Below are 27,286 nucleotides of genomic sequence, written 5' to 3'. Positions count from 1 at the left end.
GCTTTAACAGCTGGGCACATGATGAAAGGACGTTTCAGATGGTAGGAGTCTGGTCAGCAGACAAGAGTCTTGTTGCCACATCAAGGGCAGACAAGACACAAATGATGTCATTTAACAGTAGTTAATTTAAATCCAAAAGCAGCTTCTGCATTTTTTTTTTTAATAATTGAATTCATTTGCCCAGTTGTCTAACATTTGTTAAGTTTTTACATATTGCTACTAGTCCCAAGCTTAATTAGAGAATGACACAGGGGCAAATTTTGTCCCTGCGGACTCTCTGTCCCCGTCCCCACGGCTCACCATTTTGAACATCAGCCTTTTCTAATATATATTTGAATGATTTGATTTAGGAGTGAAGCTTCTCCTAGCGAAGCTGTTTAGGCGAAACCCTGATCTGAGTTGATGGGAGCTATGAGATTTTGGAGTGTATAAATTGGTTCACAGTGTGGATTCTGGAAGCATTTTAAAGTTTATCCCTAACTCTTTTTTAAGTAAGCCAGAACTGTACAGCACTAGTCCCAGAAGCACAAATTATAATTGGAGGGGGGGGGGAGAAGAATTAATAATAAGGAAAAAGGCTAAAAGTGGAGAGAAATGGGGTAAATATTTTGAGAAATCCTCTTATTACTATTGCTTTTCACATTTCAACATTTCTGCTTTTCTGTTTCTATAAGTTAATACTTGTCAGGGTAACATTGTAAGCCCTCTTCTGTTGCCCCCCCCCCCACCAGCACAAAAAAATTGTTTGCCCCGCTGTATTTTGTCTGAATCACTAGGTAGATTTTTAAGCTCATGTTTTTGATCCATTTCTTGCATCATGGGTTACTTTTAAGCCATCTGATGTAAATTTATTGTGCTTTTCTTGTAATATTATATGTACATGAATTATTTGTATGCACAATTGTAGTTGGAAAATTTAATAAAGATTATATAAAAAAAAAATAAACCACAGTTTCAGCTGTGTTGTTGTGTGAAGTCACTGCCAAGTGCCGTCTGTAGCACTCCAGACTGCTGTTGACAGTTTTGTTCCAGAAGTATACGAGAGAGACGGGAACCTTGGTGTAAATATGTCTCAAATATTTGGAGGCTTCTTTTTTTTTTTTTTTTTTTCTTAATGATTTTTTTTTTCTCTTAAAAACCAAAATACCGTTGGCTTTTAAAGCTCTGGATATGGAAAAGGCATAAAAGTAATTATTATAATTTGAGAGAATAACTTGGCTGTTTTATCTGAACATGTATATGACTATATGATACTCATTTAAGTTTTGAGTGAAGAAATGCAGTTGTGATTCCATGACTGTCATAAGGATTGTAATCGACGGCATATCTACTTAGATATTTCCACATAATTGTATGTACTTAAATATAATTGGATGTTATTGCAAACAGAAATAAATGCCAGTATTCTCTTATAGGGCCATTTAAAGGGTGAAGTGAACATGGAGGGACTCATCCCCACAATGGGTATATTAAGGAATCGGGATTTGTATATCAACTTTTATAGATTTACAACTACATTTCAATGCGATTTACATACAGGTACTCAAACATTTTCCCTATCTGTCCCAGTGGGCTCACGATCTGTCTAATGTACCTGAGGCAGTGGGGGATTAAGTGACTTACTCAAGGTCACAAGGAGCAGCACGGGGTTTGAACCCACAACCTCAGGGTGCCGAAGCTGTTGCTCTGACTCAGGGCTGCCCTATTCCGGTCCTCGAGATCGACAGGCAGGCCGGGTTTTCAGGATATCCACGATGAACATGCACGAGAGAGATTTGCATACCAAGAAGGCAGCGCAGGCAAATCTCCCTCATGCGTATTCATTGTGGATATCCTGCAAACCTGGCCTGCCTGTAGATCTCGAGGACCAGGATTGGGCAGCCCTGCTCTAACCACTCTGCCACACTCTCCTCTTTCAATGAGCAAAAGGTAATATTGCAAATAGCACTGGTCCATAGAACATACCTCTTATTAGGAAGAGAACAAACCAGACTGCTACAAATTCCTACATCGAATCTACATTAAATAAATGTGCAGAAACATGGTAGAATGTCATCATATAGAGAATAAATTACCAGGAATTAGAAGTTGAAATATGCAGACAAAAATTGGACTAGAAACTCCAAGGAGAGAGATTCTGCCTGCAGTGCAAAGCTAAAGAAATAGAAAAAAAAAAAATGCATTTTCTCCCATACTGTGCAAAATACATGTATGAAGATAAGAGATGCAGCATTTCCAGATTCACAAAGCTGTCAAACTAAAAATTTTTTTCTACCTTTATCGTCTAGACAGTTCAGCTTCTGTAGCCTGTTTCTCCCATATTTCGCATACATTGTTATTGGCTGGCTGCATCATGCGGTTCCACGTTCTGCTGTGCACTGGAACAGATCTGTGGCAAAGCTCTCTGGGGATTCGCTGAAAACGCTGCTGCTCTTGAAGCCAGTTTTCCCAAATGGGTTAGTTTTTTTTTTTTTTTGAGCATACCATGACAGGAATGAGCCACACTCCTAAGCCATGGTATGTGGAGCATGATCTCAGTCTCTCAGATTGACTGCTAACGCTCACCATAGAACTGGAATCATGCCAAAGAGATTCCCTCTAGTTTGTAAGATGTAACATCTATAAGCGTCCCATCCAGGTTTGCTTGGAAATTCCTTTTGATCAAGCCTGTGGTAACCAAAACAAAGGTAAATGGGGAACCACAAGCACAAGGGGGCACTCAGAGAAATTGAAAGGGGGAAGGTTTAGAACAAACGCCAGGAAGTTCTTTTTCATCCAGAGGATGCTGGATACATGGAACGCGTTACCGGAGGATGTAATAAGCAGAAGCACGCTACAGGGCTTCAAAGAAGGTTTGGATAGGTACCTAGAGGACAAAGGGATTGAGGGGTACAGATAGGAGTAGAGGTAGGTTATAGGGATAGGATTAGAGGATTAGAGGCAGTTACAAAATTAGACAGGAACACTGTTCAGGCAATTAGTAACATAGTAGATGACGGCAGATAAAGACCCGAATGGTCCATCCAGTCTGCCCAACCTGATTCAATTTAAATTTTTTTTTTTTTTTTTTCTTCTTAGCTATTTCTGGGCGAGAATCCAAAGCTTTACCCGGTACTGTGCTTGGGTTCCAACTGCCGAAATCTCTGTTAAGACTTACTCCAGCCCATCTACACCCTCCCAGCCATTGAAGCCCTCCCCTGCCCATCCTCCTCCAAACGGCCATGCACAGACACAGACCGTACAAGTCTGCCCAGTAACTGGCCTAGTTCAATATTTAATCTTTTTTTTTATTTTAAAAAGGGAGGACCATCGTAGTTAACCGCCGCGGGAGCGGACCGCTGGGCGAGATGGACCTCTGGTCTGCCCCAGCGGAGGCAACTTATGTTCTTAAATATTTCTGTGTTGTTCTTCCACATTTTCTTGGTCTGACTTAATTTCTTGGTACTTCTCTTTCCACTCATTCCTCTTTGTGAATAATTGCTTGGAATTGACATCTCTAGGATTAATTAATGAAAACCACCCAGGTAAGAAGAACCAAGAAATCAGTCAAACACACTCTTCTAATCATTTAACCCTTTCAGGACCAAGGGACATATTTGTCCCATAACTTTAAAATCCTATAAATTTTGATTGGGATAGTCTACAGTTCTAAATTTGATATGTACGGTTTCCATATGATACTGCCTTTATGTAAACAAACTGGTTCCGACATTCATTCATTAGCGTCGTTGCCAGATTGACGAGAAGATTCACTTGCCACACTGTCCATAAGCCAGAAGTGTGATTTTTTTAAATAAAAATAATGATATTTCACAAAAAAAAAATCAATTTTTTGGCATCTGCAAGCCCTTTTTACCATAAAAATGTCGTCAAAACCACAAAAATTGGCCTACGATCCTTATGGTCCTGAAAGGGTTAAAGCTTGCAGCATAAGAGTGAATAGAGACGCATCTCGGTATTTAAAAAAAAAACCAAAAGCCCATTAATATGTTATTGTATATGGCTTGTAGACACTAAAATTTGAAAGTGGGAAGAAAGCCTATAATCCCCACCTATAAACCCAAAAAGTTATAGGTTAAACCAGGGTCCAGGAACCTCATTGACATAAAAAAAAACCTCCACACTAACTAGTTCTCTTTTACTAACCTGTCCAGTTTCCTTGCACCCAGCTTTTTAAAAATTGGGATGAGAATGTTCCTCTTTATTTTCCACAGTTCTCTTAAGGTAATGACTAGAGAATGACACGGGGAAAAATTCTGCCCCCATCACCGCCCCGTCCCCGGACCACCATCCTCTTCACCGCCCCGTCCCCATCTCTGCCGTCCCCTTCACCGCCCCGTCACTGTCCCCGCTGTCCCTTTCACCGCCCCATCCCCGTCTTCAGCGTCTTCTCCTCTCCATCCCCCCCCACCCCAGCACCCTTCATGGGGTCCAGCAGCTCCCTCCCGCCGGCCAGCCGCGCATTTCCCGCCCTCCTTTTCCCTTACCTTTTCTTGTTGAAACTGGCGATTTCCATAAGGCTATGAGCTGTATTACAGCTGGAGCCTTGAAGTCGCGTCGGGTTGCCTGCTAGAAAAGTCTCCTCCGATGCAACCGGAAACAGGAAGTTGCATCAGAGGAAACTTTTCCAGCAGGCAATGCGACGCAACTTCAAGGCTCCGGCTGTAATACAGCTCATAGCCTTATGGAAATCGCCAGTTTCAACAAGAAAAGGTAAGGGAAAAGGAGGGAGGGAGGGAGATGCATGGCCGGTGGGAGAGAGTGGGCTGCCGGATCGATCACTCATTCGCCGCGCGTTCACGCTTATTCACCGCCCCATCTAACCATTCACCGCTCCACGGGGCGGTGAATGGCCTTGTCCCCGATCTCGCGGTGACCTTTTTTTTTTTTTTGGTCACCGTTTTGGCGGGTTACCCACGGCTAGCCACGGGTAACAACCACCGTGTCATTCTCTAGTAATGATTCAAATTTTTTTCTTTTCCCCCCCAGTACAGTAATGTTCAGAAGTTTCAATTAATGAGACATGCCACTCTTGTGCTTCTCCCTATATAAATTTTCCACCAGCTTTTTCATATGGAATCGCCAAATGTTGGTATCAGTTTTTTTCTGTGCTTGACCTGAACTGTCTCATTCATAACCCGCTGTCTAACCTCTCATCCCTAGCTTTCAGTTATTCTCTCTTTAACCATTCGTGTGTCCGGCCTTGATTGATGTACGGTTCCTGGAGTTACACTTTATAATTTCCCATTGTATGTGAGCCATTTTCCTCCTTGTTTGCTGATCTGCTTTACTGTTTTTTAAAATCCTGCTTAGCATATCCTGTTGGTTCCATTTTTGTACATGCAAGTAGATTTTCATGCATTCTTTGATTTGTTGGCGTTCTTGTCCGAGCTTAATGATGGAACTAGATTTTGGGTGCTTGCTGTCCTATTTCAACACTTGTTATGTATTTAGATCTGTTGATGCTTTTAAAGAGGCCTAAAAGTCTATGACGGCAGCTCTATATGGAGGGCGACGAAAATGATAGGCTTGTGCCAGAAGACGGTTGAGGAGAGACTGGAAGCCCTGAATATGTCTACCCTAAAGGAAAAGAGGGACAGGGGAGATATGATTCAGACGTTCAAATACTTGAAGGGTATTAACATAGAACAAATCTTTTCCAGAGAAAGGAAAATGGTAAAACCAGAGGACATAATTTGAGGTTGAGGGGTGGTAGATTCAGGGGCAATGTTAGGAAATTCTACTTTACGGAGAGGGTGGTGGATGCCTGGAATGCGCTCCCGAGAGAGGTGGTGGAGAGTAAAACTGTGACTGAGTTCAAAGAAGCGTGGGATGAACACAGAGGATCTAGAATCAGAAAATAATAGTAAATATTGAATTAAAGCCAGTACTGGGCAGACTTGCACGGTCTGTGTCTGTTTGGGAGAGGTTGGGCTGGAATAGGTTTTAACGGAGATTTCGTCAGTTGGAACCCAAGCACAGTACCGGGTAGAGCCTTGGATTTTTGCGCAGAAATAGCGAAGAAGAAAATACTTAAAAAATTTAAATTGAATCAGGTTGGGCAGACTGGATGGACCATTCGGGCCTTTATCTGCCGTCATCTACTATCTTACTATCAATTTCTATGAGGCTCATTCCCCCTTCAGCTCTAGGAATGTACAATCTTGGCATACACTTTGTTCTTATAGAAAATTTTGCCGCATTCTGCACACAAAACATTCAGAAAAGAAGTAAAGAAATTCCTGCAAACAACTTAATACCACTAGCTCCTTCCCAATTCCCCAAAGCAACCTCATCTACTCTTCCTCTTGTAATACGTTTTTTTGTAATTCTTTTGTAATCCGCCTTGAACCGCAAGGCAATGGCGGAATAGAAACCTCTAATGTAATGTAATTGTTCGTACATCCACTTTTTCAAGGTATTTAAGAGGCCAGTCCATAATTCCAAAGCTACGAATGTACAGGAATCGCAAGGTTGGTTGATGGCTTGTATCTTATTCTTGGATGTTAAATACTTTTCAGTATTAATTTTAATTTCCTGTTGATGGCTATTTGTGTGTTTGGGATGCATAAGGCCTGGGATTCTCATTTATAGTGACCATGTATCAATTTTGAGCAAGTACTCTGTGCCATTGAGCACCTCTTGAAAAACAGCCTTATTACAAATGAACTAAGCCGGGTTTGTTTTGAAAGTTGCTGAAGTGAGGAGAGACGTTCAGGAAACAGTTTTGCTTCATTTATTTTGGTTACTGACCGTGTCTAACTTGAATGATGCTGCTCTGCTTGGTTCCTGTGGCATAGCTGACCCTTGTACTCTGCTTATCTTCCGAAATTACTGAGTTGGTCACAGAGTAAAATTAGGATGATCAGTCCCCTACTCCACCTCCTCCCAAACAGGTTGATAAAGGGCCAGTGAAGACCAAAGGGCTTGATCTCCTTATGATCAAAAATTCATGTGGCCTTGCTGCTGTTTATTGGCCACAGTTGTGCACGCAATAAGGCGGGGGTAGGCAATTCCGGTCCTCGAGAGCCGGAGCCAGGTCAGGTTTTCAGGATATCCACAATAAACATGCACGAGATAGATTTGCATCTCAAGGAGGCAGTGCATGCAAATCCATCTCGTACATATTCATTGTGGATATCCTGAAAACCTGACCTGCCTGTGGCTCTTAAGGACCAGAATTGCCTACCCCGGCAATATGGGATCACAAATTGTGGTCTGCCTAAAAGAGCAAATTATAGCCCCTGAGTAGGGTTATTAGATTTCTTCTTTTTTTTTTTTTTTAAAAAAGACACTTGTTTTTGCCCTATTCTGCCCCGCTCCCACCGCCACCCCCACACGAACCATGTGTCTCCTTCCCCAAGCTCAAGACCATGTCTGGATGTCTTCCACATGTGCGGATGTTGCTTCAATGACGTCCCATGCATGTGCGTTTGCATGGGACATCATGTCGACATCCGTGCATGCGCAGAGGATATCCATACATGGCCCCAAGCTTGGGGCCTTCCAAAACCAAGTCTGGGTAACTGCTGGGTTTTGGAAATCCCTCCAGTTACCAAGACAGTCCTCTAAAAAGGGGACATGTCCGGGTTTTCCCAGACATCTGGTAATCCTACTCCTGAATATCATTTGCGACCTATCCTGTCTTTAAAATGAAGTGACAAATTTCTGGAAGATCTTCAAGTATATCTCCAAGAAATCATTTACTATTTGTATAAATTTTATCGTATCTAGTTCTTATTCATTTGCATTATTCATTCATTTGTATTATTAATTTGTATTATTCACCTGTTGTGTACTTTCAGACTTATGTTAGCCATTAATGCTGACTTTGATTTCAAATTCACGTTCACTACTTTCACAAATTCACTTTACCTATTTTGATCCATAAACATATCTCACAAATAAGAAACTTTATTGCAGTTTACATCCCCAAGCAGACCGGCCCACCTCCAACAAATACCCTCCATTTCATATTTTAAATTTTTATTTTGCCATGGTTTCAAGTAAGTGTAGCTAGAGGTGAATGTAGGTAAGTGTGCCACTGTGCTGTTTGTCATTGGGAGCTGGTGGTTGTGACATGGGGGGAGGATGGTAACAGCCAGATCAGCTTCACCCCCATCTTTTAAAAATGCCATTTTTATTTAGATTTGGCTGGCACAATTTATCAGCTGTAGATCAAGATGAGTTGCATTCAGGTACAGTAGGCATTTTCCTTATCCTTAGAGGATTTACAAGTCTGTCTGTCTAGCTGAGGCAGGGTTAAGTGACTTGTCCAAAGTCATGGGGAGCTGCAGTAGAATTTGAATTGGGCTCCCCTGGTTTTCAGCTCACAGCTGCGTGGCTGCTTCTCCTCTAGGAAGGTACATCAAGCGGTTCTTTCTTTTTTGAGAGGGTTCCTTGCCTATCTTCCTCCTAGCTTCAAGACGGGAAAGAATTTCTATTTCAAGAACGTTTGATCTATGAGTTGCACAATAAGAAACTATGGATAGGCGGCATGCTGCCCACACCCTTGCCTTGTGGTTTTAGTGGCTTAATTTGGTCCTGGGCTCCAGCTGCTGCTGTAGTAATAGCCCAGCTGGATGGCCTTTGCCGGGCTGCTTGCAGATTTCCTTGAATCACTCTTGCAGAAGATTAATGGGTAGTAAAGATCTTAAGCCTAGTGCAGAGGCCGCCTCAGAGGTTGATTAACAAGGATTTGGCATATTTTTAGGTCTATTCCTGATATAATGTGTGGAAATAAAGCTCGGGTAGAATTCATTACTCAGGTTGCTTTCTAATATAGAAACTAGAAGCAGGGTAAGATAAAGACCATATTGACCATCCATGACATCTAATATTCCTCTCCCCTAGAAAATCCTATGTACCTGTCTCAGGCTTTTTGAATTTAGTTTTTGTCTTCATCTTTACCAGAGGCCCACAAATTCATCATCCTTTCCGTGAAGAAGTATTTTCTCGGGCTACTTTTGATTCTGTCCCTTTCCCCTTCATCCTATGCTCCCTCATTCCAGAACTTCCCTTCAGTTGTCACCTATGCCTTTGTACCACGTTGGTATTTAAATATCTATATCATATCATATCATTTTATTTTATTTTTTAATTCTTTATTGATTTTCCAAACTTCAATAGTGCAATACACAAGTATATAACATATAATTATAAGACAATAAAAGCACATTCAACTTACAAATATACATATCCAACCATTTTCTCCCACCCACCCTCCCTCCCAATGATTATTCAATAAAACATAGATTTTCCAAATAACCTTACCCTATTCAAATTAATAATATCCTCCCAACCTCCCACCTACAAGGTCAAAATTAGGACAGAAATAACCCCCCTCCCTTTCCCTGGATGTGTATAAAAATAAACAAAAATTGACTCATAATCAAAGACCTACTATAGTGAAGTAATATAAGTTGTCAACGGGCCCCAAACCAATTTAAACAGATTACTGTGCATTCATTTTTTCATATCTATAGCTGGAGCACAGATTTGCCCACCAGAAAGGAAAATCTAGATGATCGTAATTCTTCCAATTTCGGGTTACCATCTGCATGGCTATCCCAGTCATGATAAGGAAAAGACAGCATTCATATCGATCCATAGGGGGCTTAACATGTACTAATATTCCACATATGACCGCCTCATACGTCAGTGGAATTGATGATTCCAATATGTTGTTAATCTTACCCCATATTGACCTCCAAAGGTTAAGTATCAAAGGACAATAGAACATATCATTTTAGTAGCCACCCTCTGGACTGACTCCATTCTGTTTATCTGTTTGAAGGTGGGTCTCCAGAATTATGCACAATATTCTAAATGAGGTTTCACCAGAGTATTATACAGAAGCATCCGTACCACCCTTTTCTTACTGGCCGTTCTACTCGGTGTGCACGCAATCATATTTCTTGAAACCTCAAATAATCCAGATAAATAAATATTTAACTCTCCTTGGAAGCCTCAGCCCCACCATTCCTCCCCTATGTTAACTTTGAAACTGCGGGAAGCATTACGTGGTGCCTCATCATTGGCCATCCATTTTTATATCATCTCCATCAAAACTGCTTAATTTCTCGGTCAAGAAAAATATTTTACTTTAAATATATAAATATAAAGTGCTTTAGTATTTTAGCTTTAAATAAAGTGCTTTAACAACAACTGAGTTGGATGACGGTAGCCACCTCGGGGGACCCTTGACACAGCTCGTTTTTGGGCGAAACATGTCGGGTCTGACTCCCAGATGTTGGCTGTATATTAAGTTGAGCTAAGTACAAAGCACTGGTGGTAGAAAATGTAGTTAGTAGTAGATCTGTTTTAATTTGTATTTCATAATTGAGTGGCCAGTACTGTTTTTAGGGAAAAAGTTCAGTTTACAGTAAAATGTGGAGGGTTACAACCCCCCATAACGCCGGCGCGATGTCTATTAAGTAAACTGGGGGGGGTTCCCCAACAAAACCCCCCGTCGGAGCCCCTAAAAACTGTAATTTAGAGTGGCGTGGCGTGGCGCCGCGCGCTGTGCTCAATTGTCGGCGCGCGCTTTTGTCTTTCGCGCCGTTGTCTATGAACCAACAAACGCACACGTCTGATGACTTTTGCAAATGCGATCCCTTTCATTGTAATAGTGAAAGTGCTCTGAGTAATTAGCTCTTCCTTTTCTGTGTCCTGTCTTTATCTGATAACTGATTGCTATTCTCTTTGCAAAAGGTTCCCAGTGCAGTTTAACGTGTGCTCTTTCAACTGTTCATTACCATGATAAAGGTTTTAAGTGCCCGGAATATGTTCCTCGGTAGCTAAGTGTATGTAAACGTTGGATTCCAGCATGTTTTGTTTTGTGTTTTTTTAATTGTGTGTTTGGTTCTAATCCGCCTTGTTTAAAAGCGGAATATCAATAATAAACTATAATGCATGTCCTGTAATCCTTGCAAGACCGTGTTACTCCCTTAGTTTGTTTATGCCAGTGTAAGTTCATATTAAATTAAATTTGTAGCTTAATTGTCTTTGTGACTAATAACATACATTACAAAGTTTAATGGAAATTATATTTCCTTATTAAACTTAAAAAAAAACCCACAAAAAACCCATCCTACCGTTTTTTCCCCTACCAGATTTTAGTTTTCTTCTCTCTAGAGAAACTGCAATTTGTAACTTTTACCCACCTTTGTTCCTTCCTTATGTACTTCAGTTTGTCTGTATTGTCTGTTAATGGTTTCTTCCCCCCCCCCCCTTCTTATGGTTGTATATAATATATTTTTAATTATTACTCGCTTAGCATGTAATAAGCGATTTATCAAATTTAATAAAACTTGAAACTAAACTTGAAACTTATTTACTGGTCTGTTATAACAAGAACAGTGGTTCTGATTAAAATGGCCATAAGCATTTCAGTTCAGATTCTAATAAGAACCTAAGAATAGCCATATTGGGTCAGATCACAGCGGCCAGTCCATGCGGCCAATCCTAGGGCAAAGCAGTTGCTTAACCATGTCTGTCTCAATAGCGGACGATGGACTTTTACCTCCAGGAACTACTTCAAACCTGTTTATTAAAAATCCAATTCTGCTCGCTGCTGTAACCATATCTTCTGGCGAGTTTCAGAGCTTAACTATTCTTTGAGTGAAAAAATATTTCTTCCTACTTATTTTAGAGGTCTCTTTAAAACACTTTTTTTTCCTGAGCACTTATGAAGATGATGCAGTGTATATAACTCTTTGACAATGAGGGACTGTTTATTTTGTTACCTGGGAAGTGTTTTTCTGCCACAATCAAATGTTTAAGAAAACATCCAAGGCACAGTTTGGACGTTTGCGGCTAGACCTCTTTTAATAATGAATAAATGCCAAAAAGGAGAACTGACCAGATAACCACAGGAGAGATGTAAACACAATCTCGTCACTCTTCCCCAGTGGTCACTGACCCCCCTCCCACCCTTCAAAGATTTAAAGGAAACAATACATATCTGCCTGCTTGATAGCTTCTATGGGCAGTCGCAGGACAGGTCTCTGGAGTAGCCTGGTGGTCAGTGAAGGAGGCCAGGGTCAACATCCCACTCTGTTAACTTGTGGTGGAAAGTGTGAATCTACCCAAACCCCTTGTACTGACATATAGGTGACATTTGCAAGCATGAGGGCTATTTGTGTGGTGCACAGTTGGGTCCACTAGGTTTTGGGTGGGCTTTGGAGGGCTCGCCACATACCATAAAGGGGTTATGGTGGGATGTGTACCTGGGCCCTTTTTGTGAAGTCTACTGCAGTGCCCCCTAAGGCTCCCAGATGTCTGTGTGGGTAGTCTATTACAAATGTGGCTTGATCTGTGCATTTCTTAATGTGAGATTTGTTTTTTTGGGGTTGTTGGGTTTTTTTCTGAAAATGGTCACAAAAGATTGCCCACTTGTGTTTTGGGGACCATCTGGCCTTATCATAATGGACTTGATCTTACAACCTCAGGGTGCAGAGCCACCAGTTCTACCAGTCAGCCCCACACCTTCCCCCACCTTTGTTGTGTTCATAATTCTAATACTTATATCAGGATGTTGCAAACATATAATGGAATATGTGGGTGGGAGGGATGGAAAAGGAGAAGGGATAAGAATTTATGAAATGTATCAATGATTATTTGTAAGTGATGTATTTATTGTCAATGTGAATGAATATATTTAACACTTAATGTAATTTTGAAAATGAATAAAGAATTAAAAAAAAAGGATGTTGCAAACATGTTTGTTGACCAATAAGAGAGATGTAAATAAATTTAAGTGTGTGGATTCAAAATTCCAGTCCTTTAGGATCAGACACTGTTTCTAATATAATCACAGTTGAGTATCCAAGAAATCTATTGGCACGATTCGTGGATTTGTCTTTGGTTGACTCTGGCTGACTTTTTTGCTCATCGAATTTGTTTTATTTGCTGTGTAGCTGGCAGCAGAGAAGCAATGCCTTTATTTTAAGGAAATGACAAAAATTTAATATTTTGACATTACATCATTGTAGGGTTTCATATGAGGATATTGTTATGTGCATTATTCTTTCAATGAACTAAGTGCATAGCTCTCAGTCCTGTGACTTCATTTAGGTGTGACGGCTAAATTCTCTACAGTCTAATGAATAATAAAACAAACAATTTTCTGAGTAACACGCGCTCATGAGGTTGGGTTGTGGCTCTTAAGATATTTGTCTCACACTCTTCAAGTATGTTTTATGTAGAAAAATGGTTTTAACTTCATGTCTAGGCATTTAATTTTTTATTTATTTAATTTTATTGAAATATGGAGGTTACTAGTTTTGCTTTTGGTTATACAATATTTAAAGATTTGCTTTGGTGAATGTACATTATGTTACCATCGCAGATGTGTTTGAGTTGATCAGATGGACTCTTCTACCCATAAAATAATCTAGATCAGGGGTGTCCAACCTTTTGGCTTCCCTGGGCCGCATTGGCCGAAAAAAAATTTTCTGGGGCCGCGCAAACGCTGCAGCGAGATGGTAAACACCAGGGGGCAGCAGAGGAAAACACTGCATCGCCCTCGACCAGGGCCGCACAAAATACTTCACGGGGCCGCAGGTTGGACACCCCTGATCTAGATGATGAAAATCATACGGAGGAAGCGAATAGTACAGCTGTCTACTGAAGACACCAGTGAGCAGGACGCATAGGTTTCATTTTGAAATCTGTATGCTTTTCCATGAAACTAAGGGCTCCTTTTTACAAAGGCTCCGTTAACGCACGCTAAACCGCCAGCCGCGATAGTGCAGGTGGTACTTTTTCGGCAAGCGCGTGCGTGATAAAGTCCCTAAATGTTAGGCAGGCACTTTAACTATAAAATATGTGAACTTCTAAGGAACAAATTAAATCTATCTCTTCACATTCCAGGTTTTAATAGTGGGCCTCATTTGTCCTGTTTAAAACATTCTCTCGTATGAAGTAACAAATGTTGATGCAGTGTAAAAAGACTGAAAACTTAAGACTTGGGTGCTTTCTTTTTTTCTGTGTTGCAGGGTGACTCGCCTTTGACAGTGCTGTTGACTGAAGAAGTGAAGAGTGAGAACGATGTAGCCTTTTATCTGCTTTTTGCTGGCTCTACTCTTAAGCACTTGGCAAGTACACGAAAGGTGGATTCTGGGACTTTAGAAACAGTTACTCCTGGTAAGCATCTATTAAAAAAAAAAAAAAATCTCTCTTTCCACATCCACCAACCAAAGTGGTTAAGCAAATCGTTGCTGCTTTTATGTATTCAGGAACTAAACCCTTTCCCTTCCCGTCCCTAAAGTGCTGCATCTACAAGAGATTCCTCGACAGATCCCTGGCGTTCCAGGCATGCAAATGGAACAAATGTCTATCCACTGTCATCTCTAATTCTCCCTCCTACCAAACTTTCAGGAAGTCAATCAAAATCTCTGACTCCCGCCCTCCTTGTAACTCTACTTTTAACTATGCCTTGTACCTCCCACCTACCTGCACCTCCCACCTACCTGCACCCGACTTCCTAAGCCACGCCGATTGACTTGTTTATAACCTCTCTATCTCCTTCTTCCCTGCTCCCGACTCGCTAAGTTATATTGATTGATTGACTTATTTGTAAATTTTGCTGTAGATGTACAGTCTCTTGTCATGTAAACCGCTCTGAACTATTCTGGTACTGCGGTATACAAAAATAAAGTTATTATTATTATTATTATCTTTGTATATGAATTTTGTTGATTTTGAGGTACCAGCAGAGAGGATTACACTGAGAGGTGTTTAATGTCTCTCATTCTCTTGCATGTGTTCGTCTGTTACCTTGGCCTTTTGCTAAAATGTAGGGCTGCACATTAATCATGTTTAGCACATTAATTACATTTAAAAAATGTAATCAATTTGCTAATTGCATGCGGCCCTTATTTCTTCCTCATCTCCCTCCTCCGTGCACCAGCCACCTTTTTATTTTATCAGAGCAATCAATTGAAAAGCTGCCTGCGGCCTGCATCAGGCCTTCCATCTGACCCAGCCCACCTCCTCCTCAGGACAGAAAGTTACTTCAAAAGAGGGCAGGCCAGATCAGGGGGAAGGGCCAGTGCCACTGGCTGTAGGGCTGAAGATGGGTTTGGAAAAGTAAGGGGTGCTGTGCAGGGGAGAAGAAGGGGGGGGGGGGGGGTGAGAGCTGTGGGAAGAAGAGATGCCGAACCAAGTTAGGAAATTCTTTTTCACGGAGAGGGTGGTAGACGCCTGGAATTCCCTCCGAGGGAAGTGGTGGAGAGGAAAATGGTGATGGAATTTAAAAAAAGCGTGGGATAAACCTAGAGGATCTCTAATTAGAAAATGAATTATGTAAATTAAAGAGCTAAGGCCGGTACTGGACACCCTTGCACGGTCTGTGTCCCATATATGATGATTTAGTGTAGGATGGGCTGGGGAAGGCATCGATGGGAACTCCACTAACTTGGAACATGAGGATGTTACTAGCCAGACTTTATGGTAGATATCCTGCAAACAGGATGGTTGGATAGGCTGGAGTGAGCTTGGACGACAACTTCAGCAGTTGGAACCTAGGACAATACCAGGTGGACTTACAGTCATGTATTTTTAATGGTATAACTAATGGGCAGACTGGATGGACCGTTCAGGTCTTTATCTGCCGTCATTTACTATGTTACATGTGACTTTAAGGCCAAAGATTAGTTTGGAAAGGTAAAGCTGCGGTGAGTTTTATTGGGGGGGGGAGGGGCAGGATTGACAGGGTTTGGGAGGGAATTAAGAAAATTGGACCTGGGTGCTGGGGGTGGAGGGAGGGAAAGATTTGGGTGCTAGGGTTAGAAGGAGGGGGGGGGGGGGGGAGAGTGAGACAGGAAGATTTGGGGGCCCCTCCTAAGGGGTCCAGTCTCCCTCCAAAGCTGCTGTATAGTGCTGTCTTGAGGTAGCATGAGGAGGAAGGAGGCAGTTTGGGGTATGGATTTCTTTGATGGGGCTTCAGTATCTCCACCTTATGCGGGGAGAAGGGTGAAGAAATATGCCCCCCCCCCCAATGAACTGCTGGCCATGCCCACCTTCACTCTCAAGATTAAAACATTTTAATCGAAATGTAGCCCTAGTAAAATGTAAATGAGAATGTGCAAAATTGTTAATGGGTTCATTTACAGTGTGATTTAGGTAACACAAAGTCAGGGTTTTCCCTGCCATTAAAGCAAAAGCTTGACTGTATCTCTGTAGTTAGTTTTGGTGTAAAAGGTGAATAGTAAGTTTCAAGTTCAAGTTTCAAGTTTATTCAGATTTGATTAATCGCTTTATCGTAATTCAAAGCGATGTACATAATAAAATTACAATTTAATAAAGTAATACATTAAAGAATATTGACAAAACTAATGACACATTTAACAATACTGGAAACACTTAGGAAAGAGAGGGGTAAGAAGTTACATTATAATATAAAGATGGGGAAAACATTTAGGGAAAGTACATGAGGTAGGGAAAAGAACAAAGTCTTGGAATTATTTTATAATGAAATTATTGTTGACTTATGAAGGCATCAATGAATAAAAAAGATTTCAGATTACTTTTAAATTTTTCTAAGTTGGTTTCTTGTCTCAAATGGTAGGGTAAGGAATTCCAGGTTTGGGGTGCAGTAACAGAAAAAATGTATTGGCGTCGTGTATTTATGATTTTAAGAGATGGAATTGTTAACAAATGTTGTTGAGTAGATCTTAGTGTTCTATTCGTTGTGTAAGGGATTAGTAATTTATAAATAAAGGCCAGAGTTTTAAAAGAAAGAGATTTGAAAGTGAGCAGACTAAGTTTATATATGATTCTATGAGCAACAGGAAGCCAATGAGCTTCCTTAAGAAGTGGAGTAACGTGGTCGAATTTTTTGGCTTTGAAAATGAGCTTGATAGAAGTATTTTGTATGATTTGTAAGCGTTTGATTTCCTTTTGAGCTATGCCTTTAAAAAGTGCATTACATTAATCAATCTTTGAAATAATGAGAGAGTGAATAAGAATATTAAGAGAGTTATTGTTAAGGAATTGTGCAACAGAACGGATTTGACGAAGCCTAAAGAAAGATGACTTTATGACATTACTGATATGAGTATGAAAAGAAAGTTTATGGTCAAAGATGACGCCTAATATTTTAATTTTGTCTACCTCTTGTAAGGGATGATCCTTGATAGTAATCGGAAATTTAAGCTTTGGATTATCTTTCCAAGGAAACAGTAATACATTGGATTTATTAATGTTTAATGAGAGCCTGTTATTATTTAACCAAAGATGTATTTTTTCTAATTTTGCATTAATCTCAGAAGTAATTAAAGGGTTATCAATGTCTATGGGGTGTAAAAGTTGAATGTCGTCATTCACTATAGCCTTTCGTCATTAGGATGTTAAATCGATCTGACAGCGATGCACACAAAAAATGCCTTTTAACACTGTGAAGTAAATACACTCCCATGTCTGTATTTTATTTTATTTTTTTTAAAGACTCTCTTAAATGCTAGTATGTTTAAAATCCCATGTTTAACCTCTAAGGCCATATGTAGTATGTCTCTTCATTCCAGTGGAGTATTAAATTGACTTTGCTTTCAGTCAGGAAATCGACTATCAAAAGCAGGTGATGGCTGTTTCTCAGCTGCTGGAATAAATTATCTAAAGACTAAAAAACTTATGAAGAACTATTTTAATTTTTGGAAAGACTAGAGAACGACATGGGGACAAATTTTTCCCCATCCCCATGGGAACTCATTTTCCCGTCCTGGTGAGTTCTTTTCTTGCCCCATTCCTGCAAGCTCCGTCCTCATCTGCACAAGCCTCAGACGCTTTCAAATCCTAAGTAGCAACATTCTAGAGCTCAGACTGTGATGTCATAATGCCTCATTCCACCAATGCCTAAGCTCCGTCCTCATCTGCACAAACCTCAAACACTTTAAAATCCTAAGTAGCAACATTCTAGAGCTCAGATTGTGATGTCATAATGCCTCATTCCGCCAATGCCTAAGCTCCGTCCTCATCTGCACAAACCTCAAACACTTTAAAATCCTAAGTAGCAACATTCTAGAGCTCAGATTGTGATGTCATAATGCCTCATTCCACCAATGCCTGAGCTCCGTCTTCATCTGCACAAGCCTTAAACACTTTAAAATCATAGCTGTTCAAGGCTTGTGTGGTTAAGGCAGAGCTTACAGGAATGGGACAGGGACAGCAACAAAACTCACAGGGACGAGGAAATTGAATTCCTGTGGGGACAAGGAAAAATTTGTCCCCGGCATCACAGGCTCAACTCTTACATGGTTTATATCCTTCTTTAACGAACGCTACAATACAGTTCGCGTAAACAACATTACTTCTGCAGCTACAACACAATCCTATGGTGTTCCTCAAGGTTCGATCCTATCCCCACTATTATTCAATATCTTTCTATCTCCTCTCCTTACATTAGCCCAATCCATTGGATTTACTATCTTCGCATACGCCGACGACATACAACTTCTCCACCCAATCAACACATCAAACATTTCTGATATAAAAGACATAAATAACAAATTGGACATTATATATGATTGGCTGTTCACAAATAAACTCTCCCTTAACCTAGATAAATCCCAAAGCCTCCTACTTCCAATCAAAACCGCAGAATCCCTACTGGAAAATATTTCAATCAAATCCACTCCAATCCAAATGGACACTAAAATAAAACTATTAGGCGTCACCATCGACAGGGACCTCACCTTCCACGACCATATAAGTTCAGTTGTCAGAACCTGTTTTTTCAAATTACGCATCATCCGATCTTTAACCTCTGTCCTAGAGATCAACTCAATCATCATTCTGATACACTCATTAGTCATCTCCCATCTAGACTACTGCAATTCACTTCTCAATGGTCTCCCTCAAAAAGAAATTTGACGCCTACAACTAATACAAAACACCGCAATAAAACTTATTTACAAAATTGGCAAATATGACCATGTCACTCCTCTTCTAAAAAAAGAACATTGGCTCCCCATCACCCACCGTATCACCTACAAAATCATCTTATTTTCCTTCAAAATAAAACAGTCTCATCTGCCCTCATTCCTTGATAAATTCCTCATTCCCCATTGTTCCCCACGCACATTAAGATCAACTGATCAAAAACTCCTTTTCATTCCCTCCATAAAAGATTTTTACTATACACGAAAAGTAAACTTCGCAGTAACTGCCCCAACCCTATGGAACTCCCTACCACAGCAACTCCGCGATGAACAACGATTAGATAAATTTAAGACAGGCCTAAAAACTTTCCTATTCCGCGATGCTTTCGATAACACTTAGACACCTCATCTCCCATCTTCTTACCAGCAACAAACCGCTTTGATAAAGCGACCCCACCCACTATGTCTTATCCTAACCCCACTATCCCCTTCTTCTTCTCAAATATGTAACTTTTCCCCTCCTCTCCCCTCTCCCTCACTCTCTAGTATGTCTTGTAATTGTTATTCATGTTCACACAATATTTTTAATATGCTAATTCTATTTTAGTCTTCCTATCTTTTAAATTTATTGTTAACCGGCCAGATATTAATTTGATAGTTGGTATATTAAAATTAATAAAACTTGAAACTTGAAAGACCACCCTTACTTTTTAAGGAATGTTTTAACTAGAGGAATGTAGTATGTTAAAACTGTGGTTTTATGATGCTAGGTTCAGAGAAAGCTGAGTACTTATTTAAATTCCTTATAAATATTAACCATAGTACAGTCTCTTTAAAAAAAAAATATATATATATCTGACTTTTATTCTGTATCACTCAGTTTTGATACTTAGTCTTGAGACCTTGAGTCCTTTTCCCTAAACAGTACAGGTTAAAATGAAATGGAGACAGGAGCAAAAGCCACTTCCAGAGACTCAAAAACCCATAATACATTGCAACTAATGTGGTCACTCAGCATAGTGCTTGAGAAGGTGTTTATGAATATCTGGCCCAGTGTAATGGAAACTTTTTATTTCAGTTTAGTAAATAGTCCCTAAATTTCTAAATGGATTTGACATGTTCCCAAAGCGGAGAGATTGAATTAATTCTTTGCTTCGATCTTTATGGAAGAAGATATAAGAGATCTAACTGAACCGGAAATGATTTTCAAGGGGGATGATATGGAGGAACTGAAAAAAATCTCTTTGAATCTGGAAGATGTACTAAGCCAAATCGATAAGTTAAAAAGTGATAAATCACCTGGACCGGATGGTATACATCCCAGGGTAATAAAAGAACACAAACATGAAATCACTGTCCTGCTGTTAGTGGTCTGTAACCTGTGGCTAAAATCATAAGAACATAAGAATTGCCATTGCTGGGTCAGACCAGTGGTCCATCATGCCCAGCAGTCCGCTCATGCAGTGGCCCTGTGGTCAAAGACCAGTGCCCTAACTGAGACTAGCCCTACCAGCGTATGTCCTTATTTAGCAGGAACTTGTCTTGAATCCCTGGAGGGTGTTTTCTTCTATGACAGACTCCGGAAGAGCGTTCCAGTTTTCCACCACTCTCTGGGTAATACCTGAAAATTAGAGGGTGGCCAATGTTACGCCGATTTTTAAAAAGGTCTCCAGGGGAGATCAGGAAATTACAGACTGGTAAGCCTGACTTCAGTGCCAGGCAAAATGGTAGAAATGATTATAAAAAATAAAATTGTGGAACACTTAGACAAACATGATTTAATGAGATTTTTGCTCACCAATTTGCTTGACTTCTTTGAAGGTGTGAATAAACATGTGGAAAAAGGTGAGCCATTTGATGTAGTGTAACTAGATTTTCAGAGAGCTTTTGACAGAGTTAATCATGAGAGGCTCCTGAGAAAATTAAAGCGTAGTGGGATAGGTGGCAAAGTTCAGTGTGGATTAGGAATTGGTTATTGGATAGAAAACAGAGGGTAGGGTTAAATGGTCATCTTTCTCAATGGAGGAGAGTAAATAGTGGAGTGCCACAGAGATCTGTACTGGGACCAGTGCTATTTAACTTATTTATAAATGATCTGTAAATTGGAACAAATGTGGTGATTAAATTTGCAAATGACACCAAACTGTTCAAAGTTGTTAAAACGCATTCAGATTGTAAAAAAATTTCAGGTAGACCTTAGGAAATTGGCAGATGAAATTTAATGTGGACAAATGCAAAGTGATGCACATTGGGAAGAATAACCCGAATCATAATTACCAGATGCTTACTTCCATCTTGGGGGTTAGCACCCAAGAAAAAGATCTGGGTGTCATAGACAATACAATGAAACCTTCTGTCCAATGTGCGGTGGCGTCCAAAACAACAAACAAGATACTAGGAATTATTAAAAAAGGGATGGTTAACAAGACTAAGAATGTTATAATGCCCCTGTATCAATCCATGGTGCGACCTCACCTGGAGTATTGCTTCAGTTCTGGTCTCCTTATCTCAAGAAAGATATAGTGGTACTAGAAAAGGTTGTTCAAAGAAGAGCGAACAAGATGATAAAGGGGATGGAACTCCTCTCGTATGAGGAAAGACTAAAACGGTTAGGGCTCTTCAGCTTGGAAAAGAGACGGCTGAGGGGAGACATGATTGAAGTCTACAAAATCCTGAGTGGAGTAGAACGGGTACAAGTGGATTGATTTTTCACTCTGTCAAAAATTACAAAAACTAGGGGACACTCGATGAAGTTACAGGGAAATACTTTTTAAAACCAATAGGAGGAAATATTTTTTTTCACTCCAAGAATACTTAAGCTCTGGAATGCAATGCCAGAAGATGTGGTAAGACGGATAGCGTAGCTCAGGGATCTCAAAGTCCCTCCTTGAGGGCCGCAATCCAGTTGGGTTTTCAGGATTTCCCCAATGAATATGCATTGAAAGCAGTGCATGCACTTAGATCTTATGCACATTCATTGGGGAAATCCTGAAAACCCAACTGGATTGCGGCCCTCAAGGAGGTACTTTGAGCTGGTGTAGCTGGTTTTAAGAAGGGTTTGGACAATTTCCTGGAGGAAAAGTCCATAGTCTGTTATAAATCCATGGGGCAAATCCCTGCTTACCCTCGAACGGTAGCATGGAATGTTGCTACTCTTTGGGTTTTGGCTAGGTACTAGGGACCTGAATTGACCACTGTGAGAATGGGCTACTGGGCTTGATGGGACCATCGGTCTGACCCAGTAAGTCTATTCTTATGTTCTTAAAGAATGAAAATGTGAGGAAAAGAATAAGAAAAGGAATTACCATTTGCAGGTTAAGTGGTTTATTTCATTCTCTTCTTTAGCAACCTAGGAAGTTTCTTTCAAACTTTCTGAAATATTTTTTCAGGGACACGGCTAAGGGGAAGACATTCCATATTCTACAGTCACCTGCAAAAGCAAAGAAGAAAATCACTTGGCTCTTTGTTTAAAAAAAAAAAAAAAAAGAAACAGAAATTGAATTTCCCTTTGTGTGTGGAATATGAATCTTCCAAATAGGAAGTGGAAATGATTATTTGTCTGCTTTTAGCACTGTGGAAATGAAGTAATTCTATAGTAGTGACTTCAGTAACTTTGTTTGGCCGAAATAATGTATTGTCTCCCAACGCACCTTGTTTTGTGATAAGGACCGTCCCGGGAAAGGCAACCACCCCGTTAAACACTCAACAGCTGAGGATAGATGGCTGAAATACAGTGCAGATAATATGCTGCCAAGAGCTAGAAATAATCCAGTCGGTCTCTTTGACCTATTTATGACCTGGTTTAAGAGGGTCTGACTTTTTTTGGGTTTTCAAGGTCTTTTGGTATGATTCGTAATAGTGTTCTCCCCAGGACCTTTTTGAACGGATGTGCCACCAGACTGATTTTCCTGACCACCTAGCTAACTTGACAGAGCATTTTATCTTGGGGCGGACACTTAACCCTTTATTACCTTAGGTACAAAAATTACCAGCCCTTCACTAATCTGCATTTAGCACTAACATGCACTTAACGCAGCTTAAAATGGTATATCGCAGGATGCATGCAACTACTAAATTAACATACATAGTAACATAGTAACATAGTAGATGACGGCAGATAAAGACCCGAATGGTCCATCCAGCTTGCCCAACCTGATTCAATTTAAATTTTTTATTTTTTTCTTCTTAGCTATTTCTGGGCAAGAATCCAAAGCTTTACCCAGTGCTGTGCTTGGGTTCCAACTGCCGAAATCTCTGTTAAGACTTACTCCAGCCCATCTACACCCTCCCAGCCATTGAAGCCCTCCCCAGCCCATCCTCCACCAAACGGCCATACACAGACACAGACCGTGCAAGTCTGCCCAGTAACTGGCCTAGTTCAATATTTCATATTATTTTCTGATTCTAAATCTTCTGTGTTCATCCCACGCTTCTTTGAACTCAGTCACAGTTTTACTCTCCACCACCTCTCTCGGGAGCGCATTCCAGACATCCACTACCCTCTCCGTAAAGTAGAATTTCCTAACATTGCCCCTGAATCTACCACCCTTCAACCTCAAATTATGTCCTTTGGTTTTACCATTTTCCTTTCTCTGGAAAATATTTTGTTCTACATTAATACCCTTCAAGTATTTGAACGTCTGAATCATATCTCCCCTGTCTCTCCTTTCCTCTAGGGTATACATATTTCAGGCACAAAAATATTATTTGGGGAGGGTGGGGGGTGAAGAGGTGTGTCAGGGCACAGTGAGCATTCTGCACCAAACAACACATCCACATTAGCATATCCAACTAGTTAGCATAGGATTGCTGCTTGAGCCGTCCCGGGCGTCCTATAAAGAATCGGGCCTACACCCGCCCAAAGTTAATCCGATTCTGTAACCGACGTCCATGTTGCAAATGCCAGTTACAGAATCGGGTTTAAAATGCCCCAACCTCCCTCCCCGGACCCCCCCAATGCCCCCCCCCCAAAGATCGCCGGCAGGAGGGTGCCCAACCCCTCCTGCTGAACCCCCACCCCAGAACCCCGCCCCCTTGGGCTTACCTGCAAGTTGGCCGGACGGCTCCTTGCACCGTCTGGCCAGCAGGCTCGCATTCGTCCAAATGAGGCAGGCCCTCAACTGCCCAACCCACAGGATCCTAGGGCCTGATTGGTCATGGTGCCTAAGGCCCCTCCCGCTATAGGACCATTAAACAAAAAATAGCAATTCAGTCATTTTATGGCTGCAGTAAAAATGGCCTTTGTATGAAGTAAAAGCCCACCAGAGGATGTGCTAAGGCTACTTCTTGCCACAGCTCAGCAAAAGGACCAGTTAGATAACGAGCCTTCCAAGGAGAGAAAATTGCCTCCTATATCTAAAATGTACACCAATAACTTTTGGGTTTGCAAGCAGTATATAAGACTCCTGAACCCTTACTGCTGCTACTCCTTCATGCCGTCTGACCCTGGGCAAGCCACTCAATCCTCCATTATCTCAGGTACGTTCGATAGATTGCGAGGCCACCGGGACAAATAGGGAAAGGGCTTGGATACCTGTTTGTAAACCACTTTAGATAACCTTGATAAGCGTTCTACATAATAAAATAAAAATACTGCTTAGATAGGATACCATGCTCCTCACCACCACAGTATCCTTTTTGGGTGCATTATTGATATTTGAAGACGGAAGAAATGGCTTCCTTGGTCTGGAAATATCAGTGTCTGGGCTGTCGACAGTCCTCTCCAAACCCTGCATCAAGTACGGCATTCAATTTCTGTGATGAAATGTCTTTAGTGACCGTGGAGGATGCAGCTCCCAGGTTTGAGGTGGTGGGGACTTCTGAGGGTAGTGGAGTAACTCCCTCGGAATGAATTTAGGGTGATATGGAAGTGAGACAGCCAGAAGGAAGTTCTCCTGTCTTCAGTTTTACATTGGCTTGTCCTGTTGAAGATTTCACTAAAGATTTAAAAGCTGAGCATTAAAAGGTAACTTCTCTTGCTGTAGATAGTGACAGGAGGTTGATTTTAGTTTTATCCCAAATACAGGCAGCTGTACTGGGTTTTATGCTTTTATATAAATGTTTATAATATGTCTTATATAGCTAATTATTTTGTATTATCAATATTGTAATTTCTTGTTATTCTTTTGGGGGAGGGGGGCACACAGGAAATTTATTTGGCAGATAAAATCATTGAGACTTTTTCCTTTTAAAAAAAAAAAAACCAACAGCAAATTTTATTTAGTTTTTAATGCCAACAAAAAGTGCAATGCAATTTACATACAAATAATAATAATAATCAAATAAGCACTTATAAACAATCTGAATCTATACAAAAGATAAAAATTCCCTCCCCTATCCATCTTTACCATCAGGAATAATATCTAAAGAAATAAATATCCCCCCTTCCCACTCCTACCCCCCTGGATGTGTGGTTGCAATAACGTTTTCCTATTATTTCTGTTAGCTAGTTTCTGTAACTTACCTGCTTCATAATAAAGTGAAAATAGTGTGTGGCTGTGCTGGCCTTTCTGGGCGTCCCATGCGGATATCGCACAGAAAATGAAGTTGTGGGAAGTGCTGAAACGTTTACTTTGGGGTGAAACATTGCAAACTTATTCCCCTAAAGTAGTATATTCAAAAGAAGACAAAGTCATAAGAATAAAATCTATGAGCAGTTGAGCCACTAGTAAGGGCTGCATGGGGCTTATTTAGATGAATGAAGTAAATTTTACATAGATCTTTAAAAAAAAAAAAAAAAAAGTTAAGACATCAAATTGGAATAAGAGTTAGTGCTTGCAGCTGGCTTGTTTTTCTCTCTAGATGCATTTCTGTGATGATAGGCACATGATTCTTTTTGCATATTTCTCACATTACTGGTCTCTCTATTAGTTTGTTGGTCAGTGGCAGGTGCTTTTGCACTGCATGGGTAAAGTAAGAATGTTTTGATTTGAAAAGAGTCTTGGTCTGTTAGCATTTCACGGTCCTCAAACCAGATACCTACTTCAATCCAAATTATGGGGCAAAATCTTAATGAAACGGAAGTAAGGATTAATACCCAAATGGGTGCCATTTTGCAGCTGTGTCTTGGAACTGTCTGCCCTTTTTGAACCTCACAGGTAATGGGATATGTCTCAGGGGTGAGAGAGCGGAGTGAGAAACAGTGAAAGCCAGCGGGCTTGTGTAAACATTTAAAGAGGCTTTAGGTAGTAAGGGGTTGGAGAGGGATGCCTACATGTATGCAAAATTTAAACAAAAACAGCCTCTTGTTTATCAAATTGCAAATAACGTTGACATATGCAAAAGTACATTCCAATTCAGAACAGCTTTGAGTAAATTCAGATACAGATTTACCAACTCGTTGTGGGCTTGTGGTGATTTTTCAATCGGAGCAAGCAGATGGAAAGAAAAATCAGTGAGGCTTCAAGAATGCACAGGTCAAAGATCTGGGTGACCTGCATAGGTGGAAAAAAATACCAAAATAATCCTGCACATGCAGTGTGCCTGAAAGAGCATGATGTATGTAGGTCCATGAAGTCTTTTGACCTTTAACTCCTTGACCACAGAAAGTGCAAATAGTAATTGGGCTGGGATGGTTTTAACTTGTGTTTTACTTTGCTCTTTTGGTTGCTATGCATGTGCAATATTATTCCAAGTGGCCCTCCCAACATCTAGGACAGGGGTCTCGAGATCTACTAGTCTTTCAGAAATGCAAGCCAGTCAGATTTTCTGGATATCCCTAATGCAGTGGTCGCCAACATTTTTAATGTTAAGGGCTGCAGTGTGAATATGAGAAGGTCCTGTGGACTAGAGAATGACACGGTGACAAAATTCATCACCGTTCCCGTCCCTGCGGATAACCGCGGGAAATAATCCCATGTCATTTTCTAGTGTTTATTTCAACCTCAGTTCTTCTACACCAGCATTCTTCAAAGCAAAGCTTGCGGGTCAGTGGTTGTGGCCATTCATACTCTGATTCTTATGGGAGCTAAGGATAATGAAGCCATTGTGACATCACTGATGTGATTGGCTCTTAGGCACTGGTGAAATGAGGCATTATGACATCACAATATCTGCTCTGGAATGTTGCTGCTCAATCTCAGCATTCTTCAAAGCAAAGCTTGTGGGTCAATGGTTGTGGCCATTCATACTCTGATTCTTCCCTCTCTCCTTAAAGAATGACATGAAGATGGTTTCCCGCGGTTATCCACGGGGACGGGAACAGTGATGAATTTTGTCATCGTGTCATTCTCTACTGTGGACCACCAAAATATTTCAAGCTTACACATGCTAGTAATTTTGTAACCTGCTTTGATCTGCTTCTATAGACTGGATATTAAACATGAAGAATTACTGTAATGCTAAAATTGATTGTACAATACTTCAAGGATATATTTTAAAAACTCCACTTTATTTTGGATTGTCAA

General features: G+C 40.6%; 1 protein-coding gene across 6 annotated transcripts in view; it reads left to right on the top strand.

Annotated features, from left to right (window-relative positions):
- The window catches only part of AKAP13 (A-kinase anchoring protein 13), a 281,375-nt gene that overhangs the window by 33,779 nt on the left and 220,310 nt on the right, over positions 1–27,286 (top strand). For all 6 annotated transcript variants that reach the window (XM_033919577.1, XM_033919575.1, XM_033919574.1 and 3 more), the window contains exon 4: positions 14,001–14,148. In XM_033919577.1, the coding sequence (XP_033775468.1) occupies positions 14,001–14,148 (148 nt within the window). The remainder of the gene's footprint in view (positions 1–14,000; positions 14,149–27,286) is intronic.

The sequence above is a fragment of the Geotrypetes seraphini genome, chromosome 14 (genome assembly GCF_902459505.1).
Source record: "Geotrypetes seraphini chromosome 14, aGeoSer1.1, whole genome shotgun sequence".
NCBI lineage: Eukaryota > Metazoa > Chordata > Amphibia > Gymnophiona > Dermophiidae > Geotrypetes > Geotrypetes seraphini.
This window is presented reverse-complemented; position numbering and strand designations above follow the sequence as displayed.